We start from the raw sequence: 10,585 nt of genomic DNA on the forward strand, positions 1-10,585 counted from the left end.
TGTTGGCAGCTGCCTCACTGGTGCCTTTCCCTGAGCTGGCCCTTCTGACAGGTCCCATGGAAGAGGTTAGAGGTGTGCTCTGCTGCCTGGGCTCCCATGTAGCCTGGAGGAGTAAATATAGGGTGAATCCTGCAACCCCTGGAATTAATATCAGCTTTGCTGGTTTGCAAACTCCTTGCAGCAAGAGCCACATCCTCCCATTCGCGGTGATAGAGCCACAAATCTCTGCGTGAAATGACATGGGGGCACTCACATGTGCAAGAGAAAAAGTAAATAAAGAGGACCCAGCCCTGCTTGCTGGGCTGAAACCAGGCCATATTTTCAGTCTGCTTCTGCACTGCATTACAGCCTTGGGATTTACAAAGCCACATTACACTTAAGAGCAGATTGAATCCTTTCCATGTGTTACAATGCTGTGGTGAAGGCACGATACCGGAGTTCGGGAGACCTGGTGAAATTCCCAGCCCAGGAAGAGATACACTGCCCAAGCAGAGCAGTGCAGAGCTCCAAAGCCCATCCTTCCTATACCGTGTGCTGGGATGCAGTGCAAGGACAGCATTGCATCCCAGGCCAGCTCAGGCTGCAGCGATGCAGGTGCTCGCTGAGTACAGCACAGACACTTGCTTTATATGGTCTGTGAGATTTGTAAACTTCTGGGGGCAGGGATATGCCTGTAACACGCTGATACCTGGTGCCACAGTACAGTGGAGCGTCAGTCTGGAATGCTCTGGGCACTCCAGGCACACAATTAACATGCACAGAACTTGCCAGGTAAATTGGGTTTTGCACAGGAGACTTTCTGTCCTTTTGACACTGTGCATGCCTTCATTTTCTGCCCCACTAAGCTGCTCACACTCAGGGTTTTGGGAAACCCCTGCCGCAGGGGTGTTTACAGGTGTGCCCTATGGTTATATTGCTCTTTCCTCCTCTCCTGCACACTTTGCTGTCAGCCTGCATTGTACTCCTTGTCACAAAACAAGCTGCCATCCATCCTCCTCCCTCCAGTGCACCAGGATTACTCAGCTTCAGCCCTTCACATCCAGCCTTTCCCAGCCCCGATGACCAGGCAGAGTGACCCAAAGGCTGCCACCATCTTCCAAGGCAGACGTGTCATATGGGGGCACTTGCCCTGCCAAATCATTGGAATGTGTCCTTCTGCACTGGGCTGGGTCTGCCTGCACTCAAGACTCTCCTTGAGAAGCCATAGGTGATTTGCTGATGTGCATTAAACTCATCTCCATTCCTGTGCTCAGAATTATTGATTAGTCTAACGACTGTACCCCTGCTGGTTTGCCATTTCATATCTTTCTAACAGAGAAACACACATTGATTTTGCTGTTATCAAAATCCTCTTGCATTTGCACAGTCTATTCTCTTCCTGCAATTTTCTAATTCCTTCTGGAAAACATGTTACACATTGTCAAGATCAAATTCCTGAGACATCTTGTTTAAATCAAGGGATTCTTAGCACCTTCTGTTTCTTTTGAATATCCATCTGTGCAGAAACAACTAATCCCAGAGCTACTGGGGCATGGGGGGGCACTGGCAAGGACCTCAGTCTGGGGTCACACTTGCTGGTATCATCCTTTGGTTTGGTGGGTTGCGCTGATGAGGAAAATTAGCAGGTACCTCTCGATGAGGAATGTTATATGATCATCAAACACATTAGAGTTTTGGGGTCACACGTTTCCCACACCACTACAAACTAAAAATAAAAAGAATAATCGCATCTCTTACCTTAAAATGCTCTCCATAGAGGTATACATTATTCCCTTTTAACATCTCAAACACCATGGTAACCTTCAGCCAACAAATCTCCTTTCAATTACTGGTTCTGTAAAACCAGGATTTGGTTAGGGTGACCTGTCTTTTCTGTATAGACCCATCCAGATTTGAGTCCCGTCCCCCTGCCACACAACCAGAATAATTTACTTTTGTGTCCCCTCCTCCTCAAAGACTTGTAACGTTGTTTTTTTAAAGTGGTGGAAATGCCCAGGGGTGAATTGTGGGCAGGAAGATGCAGATGAAGCAGAGTTTCAGCTGGGCTTTCTGGTGCTCAGCAGCAGAGCCTTCCCTGAAGTCCCCCAGGCTCACAGGTGTGTGCTGGCTCAGCCAGCTGTGCACCCTCAAACCCCAAACACCTTGCTTCCCCTTTCCTAACAAGCATGTAATCAAATTAAGGCAGCAACTCACTATATGTGGTGGTGCCCTTTCCTGCAAGGGCTCTCTGCTAACCCAAAATCTGGCAATAAACATGGAAACTTCTCCAGTGTGGTGGGGTATCAACATTATTTTATAGCATGTCTATAATATCAATATTCATATAATATTAAAAATTAATGCACATCTTTCTATTAATCATTAATGAAATTACTGCAATATTAATAAAGTTAAAACACACGTTGGCACAGATCTCCTAAGTGGAGTGAATAAAGGGAAGTGTTTAAACCAGTCTCTCTCTTCACAAGCAGTATGTACTGGGGAATGAGGCTTCTTCTGTGCACCTAGGAGGTTCCAGGGCTGCACAAGTTCTGTTCTGTTTTCTCATCTGATTTCTCCTGCAAGGGCCTGTCCCCTTCCCTTGCTCCAAGGTGGGTGAGGAAGCTGTCCCTGGCCTGAGATAATTTCCAGGATGATTCTGGCGCAAACTGAGCAGCACAGGGGGCTGCAGGAAACTTTTCGTGGCAGGGCTGGCTTGAGGCTGGCCACCTTTTCCATGGGTCATCTTGAGTCATTTGCTGTGCTCCTCAAGACAAAAGCTGGCTGCAGGGAAAAGCAGGAGGGAATGCATGGCCATTCACATTTGGAAATACTCGTGGTCACTGGTTTGCCTATTATCAGTGTAAAGCAAAAGTAGAGGGTGCCCTCTCAGCCCCTTCCACTGCAGAAAGAAATTAAAGGGACTTTGCAGATGTGCTTGGGAGAGGAAACCTCCCCTAGGGTGGGAGAAAAGATAATTGATTAGGGCAGAGTTTAGGAAATAACGGGGATGCAAAAAGCTTAATCTTCCTTCCAGAATGATTCTCTCAAATCAACTAACCTCCATTGTGAGTGTCAATGGAAATTAAATTACTAGAAGGGGAGTCGTAATAATTGTTGCCAAGTGAATATAGTGGGGATGTAGGACAGTGAGGTTTTGCCTTTATCTCCCCTACATCATTAGGGAAGGTGTGGAGAAGCCCCTCAAGGACAAGTATGGGATAATGCTTCTCTCAAAGCTGCACCATCCAAATACCCTGTCCAGGAGTGTCTGCAGGACATGAGAACTTCCACTTGCTATAGATGGTGTGAACTTTGAACTCATGTAATTGGGGCTGTTCTCATTACCCAGATAAATGCTTAATCCCACAAGTTAATCGGCACAAATTACAACTACAAAGTTGCTCTGCTCTTGTCTGATAAACTCTCCTAGGATTTCAGTTTGGCAGGTCTGAGGCAGTCCTTAGATATAATTGTCCACTCATTGACAATGATATAAACCAGGATTACTGCCTTCAGTGGAGTCACTGGTGAATTATGCCAGCAGGAGATGAGGAGCAGGGCTACTGTTTCCTGCTATGGTTCATTTTTTGTGCTCTGATTAAAAAAAATGGAGCAGGAGATGGGACACATGCACGTTTGGACTGCTCCTATTTTTCTTCTTGATTTTGTGTAAATTGAAGTCCATGATTTTGAGCTTATTTTGTAGGGACAGACATGGGCAGAAAAGTAACCCCCAGACACCCATTGTGTTCCTCCTCTGCAAGCCCAGACTTTGTGGGTGCACAGGGTGTTTGGGGAGCCCCCCTATTTAGTGACGGTAGTAGGATCAGCCTTGGAGTTTGGTTTTTAATCCAGGTTATGGGAATTTCTGCAGTGCATGGGAATGATTTGGCCTTTCACCAGCCCTTTGGGCTAGTGTTGAGCCCCTCTGAGACTTCAGATCTAATACAGGCACTTTGTACCTGATCACATTAATGCAAACCACATGTAATATTACCTTTTAGTGGCACGTCAGTATTTTTCTCTTCTGCTGCCACTTGCACAGCTGCTGTATCCCCACTGTAAAGGGGGAGACAAAATACAGAGGCGTTGGAGAGGGTACCCTGGGGATGGGCTGTCTTGAGCCAGGAGGATGCAATCTCTCTCAAGACTTTTATTTTCCTAATATGTACAGGATCCATGAGGATGTGGCAATAACCGATCCAGTTATTCTTTTCGGTCTCCCGAGGAAGGTTGTGGGGCCCAGTAGAAGGTACCTGGTAACTCACAGGGATGTTTCTCCTCTAAGTAACACAGGTCTGGCCTTGATACAGCGTGCTCAGTTCTCCAACCTACCCATCTCCACCAGTAGCAAAGCACTGATTGTTGAAAGATGAATGCCTTCACTTTTCCAGTTCCAGCATATGTTTGCATGTCTGAGAGCAAGAAACGTGTGAATCTCACACAAACTATTGGAATTCCAGCTCTGGGGACTGGCAAGTAAATATGAAGTCACACAGTATTTCATAGAAAACCCACAAATCTTATGTTTGCTGGGCTAAAGTTGATCCTTTGAGGCATGAGCCAAGAAAAACCTCTCGTATTATTTACACCAAGATTCCTCCAAATTCTGAGACTGCAGCTTGATTGAGGAGTTCATGCCTTGTAAACTCCAAATTTCCCAAGAAGCAGCCAGAGGCACATAATCTTTTGCTAAGCTATCCACAAGGAGCTCTGCTAGCTTGGGTGAAATCAAGTGTGGGATAACAGATTACACTGAATAAAAACGAAAAACCACAGTGACAAAATAATGTTATAATATTAAAATAAGTCAAATCATACACTGCCATTATTCTGATACAGAATTTTTACACAGCAAATTTGATACATATACAAGAAGTCAGGCAGCCCATTACAATAAACCTCATTTTCTTTAATATAAACTACATCTTAATACATAGTTTGAGATGATCAGGTAGTTTTACACCAATTCAAGTAACAACTTCTCATCTTAGAATACTAAAATAACGAAATCTTTTAATGCTCTTGAATGTTGAAATGCTTTGGTTCCACCTGCCACTTTTTAAAAGTGTAAAAACTACATCTATTGGTTAAACCTTTACCCTAGATGTGCGCCTAACTTACAAATAAAATTATATTAATAATGATATGAAATGCAATGTAAATACAGTTCTTTTGGCAATTGTCATGTTCTTCACACTATGCAGTTATCCAACTCTCAGTTCAATTCAGGTATTCCAAAGTGTAAAAATGTGGCCAGATTTTTCCAAAACTGGCAATAAACTTGGATTTTTTCATTCTGGGGTTAAACTGGCCCATGAAGACTACAAAATGATTCAGGAATGGTCAAGCCCCTGCCCTCAGAAAGAGTTTTGCTCTAGCAGATGTCATTTTGCTACCCCAAAATGAAAGCATCCTCCACTGCGAGTCCCTCCTGAAAACCTTGGCCACAACAGCAGTGTCTCATCTCCAGCTGATGTTGGTGAGGCAGGAAAATGTGGTGAAGGGCTTCCCCTGGCTGGCCCTTTTTTGTCACAATAACGAGAGAACGAAAATACCGAGTGGCTCTTTCTGGTGCAGAACAGCTCCTGCTAAAAAAAGATGTCTTCTTTTCTGAAGTCCGGTAAACATTTGAACCTGCTGGGAGAAGTCCTCACGCAGGCCAGGCCCGGGAGGCACGGGCAGGTGTGGTGCATCCGCCGCCCGGAGAAGGGGACCTGGGGACAAAGCAAGGACGTCAGTGACAGGGAGAACCACAGCACTGGTGGCTGGGGGGATGGGATGGGATGGGAGGAATAGTGGGGCTATGGGGAATGCTGCCTAATTCCCTCTCTCCACAGCCAGAGATCCCCACGAGCTGCAGCACAGAGCAGATGGCAAAGCCAACCCTGTTGTACACCCTGGTCAAGCCACGGTTAAGAGCAGGATGTTAACAGTCCTGTTGCTGTGTAAATCTGCATCTGTGACACATGTTCTCCATTTACTCCTGTTTCATAAAGGAGTTTGTTGTGAAACTGCACTGGCCTTTAACACCACGTTAACAGCCACTGTGCAGGGCTTTCTGCATATCCTGAGTCGTGCCTTGTCACATGGCACAGAGCAGGACCTGGGAACCTTGGGATCCCGTGGTAATCAGGCTGGAAGGGACTTCTGGAGGTCACCTTGCCTGACCTCCCTTTGAGCAGGATCCTTTTCACCACAGGGCAGAGGTTTCTTATTTCATCCCACCCTCCTCCAGCCACATTGTGCTGCAGGGAGTACATATGGAGTACATTAGACAAATTTAATTGTGCCATGACGTGCACATGCACTGACACTCTTCAACAACTTGGTCACAAGCTCTGTTTCTTACAGGAGCCAAGCAGGACAGCCCAGTGGGAAATGTCTGGGAGATCTGGTGCTGCCAGCTGGCAGCACACACTGAGGATTCCCTGGATGCAGCAAAGGAGGCACAGAGGTACAAAGCCACTGCTACCAGCCAGGCAGCCAGCCCTAATTCCCTCACTTCCAGATTTCTGTGTGGTTGGAGCCTAAAATTTTAATATTTCAAGATTTTCTTGTGTCAGTGTACAAATTTTGTCTTTGAGGAAGTCCTGCACAGTTCCCCGCGCATGGTGCCAAGCACCAGCCTGACTCCAGTGACAGCCCGCCGGGGGCAGGGGGTGGGCAGAGGGCTCACATCACCTGCAGTGCCCTGGGCCAGCACCAGCCTCCTGCCCAGCACTGTCTGAAGAGCAGCCCCAGTGCAAGGGATGCAGTGGGGTACTCCATGCCACCCACCACAGCCCCTCTGCTCCGGTGTGAGCAGAGAGGCACCAACCACAGGTGCTGGGGACTCCGCGTGGGAATCGCTCCTCTGGGTGCCCACACACAGCACTGCAGCAAACCCCAAACCCTGAGCTCTCAGCCTTCCAACAGCTCAGGTGATTTATTCAAAACATTCCACTTGCTGCAAGGAAATGTTCCTTCCAGCAGGACTCCCACGCTGCCAAAGCTCACCTGCCTGGCCCTGCCTGCAAACCCTGCCTGGCCCTGCCTCAGACCCTGCCTCAAAATTCCAGCCGGACCTGCTAACGGCATCAGTCCATCACCATCTAGTTGTTGAGAACAAACTAGAAAGCAGAACCCCAAGTGCCAACCATCTTCTCCAGGAATTTCCAGGCTCCTCTGGAGGTCCCTGCGGTGCCATGGCCATTTGTGGTGCCTGCTTTTGACCTGTCCTGCAGGTAAATGAAAGGTTTTGGTGATCAGGGCACCCAGCTGCTCCCTACACAAGTATTTACTTGAGAGGAACCATTGAGCAAACCCTCCATCCTTAAAATAACCTCATTCCACGTTCTACAGTAAATCAATTTGCTTTGTGTTTCCCAGGAAGAGCAGTGGGGTGAGAAATCAAAAATCTAAAATTAACCTCATAAAGCTTATAAACATCGGTGACTAAGTTTGGGGTGGACAGGCATCTTCTCTGATTGTAATTATGCAAGCAATCAGCTTGAAATATATCAGACAGTTTAAATTATTGCCCAATAACAATAAGTTCATAAAACCCTCTAGAAGACAATTTCTCTTATCCTAATCCGTGGTAATGGAAAAAGCCCTTACAAGAAAAACCTGCTACATTACATAGTAAAAATGTCAATTTGGTCCCCAATATCACAGCAGAAGTTTTAAAAATTTAACTGCAATAAAATAGAGCCTTAAACTTCCTAAAACTGAGAGAATAAACTGTAGATACTGAGCTGAGAAGCCAGGCCTTGGAAGAAACAGTGAGAGAGGCAGCTAACTAGCTGCACGTTTATGATCTGAATTTATTGCCTTGTATCTTTCACTTGCGATGACTCTTGGGCTGTGCTCTTCCCTGAGGATGGCTCTGAAGACCACCAGGTTCTCAAGCTCCCTGGTACCATCCCATTCAGTCTTTTGTGTTTTAAATAAGCAGCTTTTTTCAGACTGCATATAAAATACATAATTATATAGCCTTAAAGAAATGTACTTGTTAAAATAATTGTATTAATAATACTGTGTATCACCTAAAAATGTACTAGTATGTAACTGGTGTTAGATATGTGTGTGTGTATTTATGTATACATACATGGATATTTGAAATTAATAGGTAGAATAGAAACAAAGAGAGCCTGTGGGGAGTTAACTCCAAGTGTGTGTCAACAGCTTCTCAGTGCACCAAGTGTCCCAGCACTAGCTGGTGATGTTTTTATACTTGTGACAGGATCTTGTCCACTGGCACTGGGGTCGGTGGCACTTGCTGTGCTCCTGAGCACCCGAGCAAGGATTGGCAAGGCTGGGCTGGGGAACTGCTAACACTGTTTTGGATCACGTAACGAAACAAAGCAGCTACAACAAACTAATAAGAAAACAATCTGGGAAGCGTGTAGTGCTTTCAAGTGCTTTCATCCTCTGATTCTCTTCAACATAATTCTGACAGTAATGTGCTCCCTTACGTAGGTACCTTCATCACTGTTCCCATACAGATACAAGTGTCTGGATATTGTAAGGAATGGGGAGTTTCCCTGCCTTTCCACCACGTTGTAGTTTTTATGCCATGTGACGTACAGCTCAGGACATTCCTGCTGCAGCCCCACAGCCCCCCCGGTGACATACTCACTCTGTGACTCAAGGGATGGCACTCGTCTCCCAGGTTTCCCATCGGGGTGCACATCCTCAGGCTGCGGATCCAGAGGCTGATGGCACAGCACATCCCGCCTCCGCACTGCTGGTCTCGGTCGCAGGCCTGGAGTTCAACACAGCATTAAGCAAATTAAATGAATAATAAATGTAGTCCAGAAATAGGACAGATCAGGTGCTCAGAAGCTGCCTCTGGCACCCCATAAGTTATCATGGCTCATTAAGGCTGGATAATAAGATTTAAGGCTGATTTGCAATACTTGTGTCTCCCATGGATTGGAACGTGGAGGCTGCTGGCACATTTCGGAGTTGAGAGCGGGTTGTTTAAAGCCAGGACCACACACAGAGCTGCTCGGGGCCAAACCCAGGACTGTCAGTGATTTATAGTCCCAACTTCTGAACACTGATAGACCATGGCACGTGCCACTTGCTTTCCCAGCTCCCAGATCGGTGCCTGAGTGAGCTCAGGCAGGAGCAAGGAGCAACCGCACTAGACTTGTCACCAAAAAGAGTCCCAAAAAGAGTCACCTAACCAGTCTTATGGAGGAGCTAAGATAGGAAATCATCCATTAATTTAATGACTTTTAAGTAACTATTCCTTCTAATTTCACATGACAATATCATGGTTGTGAGTGCCTTTGCAAAACTGCACGATAGTTTGGTTAGAGAAGTCCAAGTGGAAGTAGCTAAAATAAGAGTTTAAATCTGGATTCTGTGGTTATTATCTAGAATTACATGTAGCTAGAAGAGGTCTTAAGAAAAGCTTTGCGTAAGTGTCCACATCCAAAAAATTGCTGCTGTGGTAGCATTCCCCTTCAAGGGAGGCAAAAAATATTTTAGCCACTTACCCAATACAGCTTAGATAAGCAAAAACCAAAATGCAAACTAGTGGGTATGTTTTAAAACCCACAAACCATGAAGAGCAATTGACATATTAGGGTTTGAAAACAAGTTACTGCACATCTTTCAGTTAATTTTTAATCAAAAACTTATATGGATTTAATGCAAAACCCAGTCTCCTTTCTCCAGTGAGGAATGCCATCAGTTAAAGGTTCTGCTTACACCCCAAAGGTAAGCTTGATTAACTCACTGTTCTTGGTGTCTGACAGCAGCAGTGAGAGACCGAAGTAACTGGTCAGCACTACGTAAATGAGAAACTCATAAAGAGTACATAAATTATGATAACAGCTCTGGGGAAGACGCATATCAGAGTAAACATGCTCTTGAGGGAAAAACTCACTGATCTCACCTTGGGATTTACATGATAAATAACTAGACTGTACTCACTGGGTAAATACCCCACTGACCAGCAGAAGCCAGATCAAAATACACGTTTAAAGATCAGCCAGTAATTTAGGAAGAAGCTGTTGCGTTAGGATCACTATTAAATCGTGTGTGTGAATCAAACAACTCCTAAACACAGAGCTCTGTGCTGCAGGTAAGCCCAAACACAGAGCATTTGCTTCTAAGACTAATATGGCCATAAAACCACAACTCCTGCCTGCCAGGCAGATAACGTTCACTTTCTGACCTCTCTCTAAAAAAAAAAGCACTCTAATGATCTTATTTTGCCCTGGTCACAAATAAAAATGCAGGTCCAGTGATTTTGGCTGCCCCCGGCACACCAGTGCCCACTGCTCAGCTGGAGTCACAGGCTCTGCTGTTTCTCACCTGTCAGCTCCTGACTCCCTTTTTTCTCCTCAGTTATATATCTCAAACCCCATCCATCTCTGTGGGATTGGTCCTGGGGTGAAGTGCCACTCAGTTGAAAAACACACCCGAGTATGTTCTACCAAGCAAGGGTCTCTATGTTCAGGCTGAACAATTTCTTTCTAAAACTCACACGCACATATTTACCTCTGGCAGAACTTTTAAGGCTCCCTTTCAAAAAATGGGTGACGAGTATTGAAAATATTCAACCCAAGCGCTCCAGCCTGCTCATCTGCAATGTGTGATTCCT

General features: G+C 45.6%; 1 protein-coding gene across 1 annotated transcript; it reads right to left on the reverse strand.

Annotated features, from left to right (window-relative positions):
• Window positions 1–4,756: 4,756 nt before the first annotated feature.
• On the reverse strand, window positions 4,757–8,743 carry PROK2 (prokineticin 2; the record flags this gene model as incomplete). Its single annotated transcript, XM_008643639.2, has 2 exons — window positions 4,757–5,699; window positions 8,606–8,743. Coding segments are annotated over 2 exons (264 nt in total), but the record flags the coding sequence as incomplete, so codon positions are not given.
• Window positions 8,744–10,585: the final 1,842 nt, after the last annotated feature.

This window comes from Corvus brachyrhynchos, unplaced genomic scaffold (genome assembly GCF_000691975.1).
Source record: "Corvus brachyrhynchos isolate BGI_N302 unplaced genomic scaffold, ASM69197v1 scaffold91, whole genome shotgun sequence".
NCBI classification, from domain to species: Eukaryota; Metazoa; Chordata; class Aves; order Passeriformes; family Corvidae; genus Corvus; species Corvus brachyrhynchos.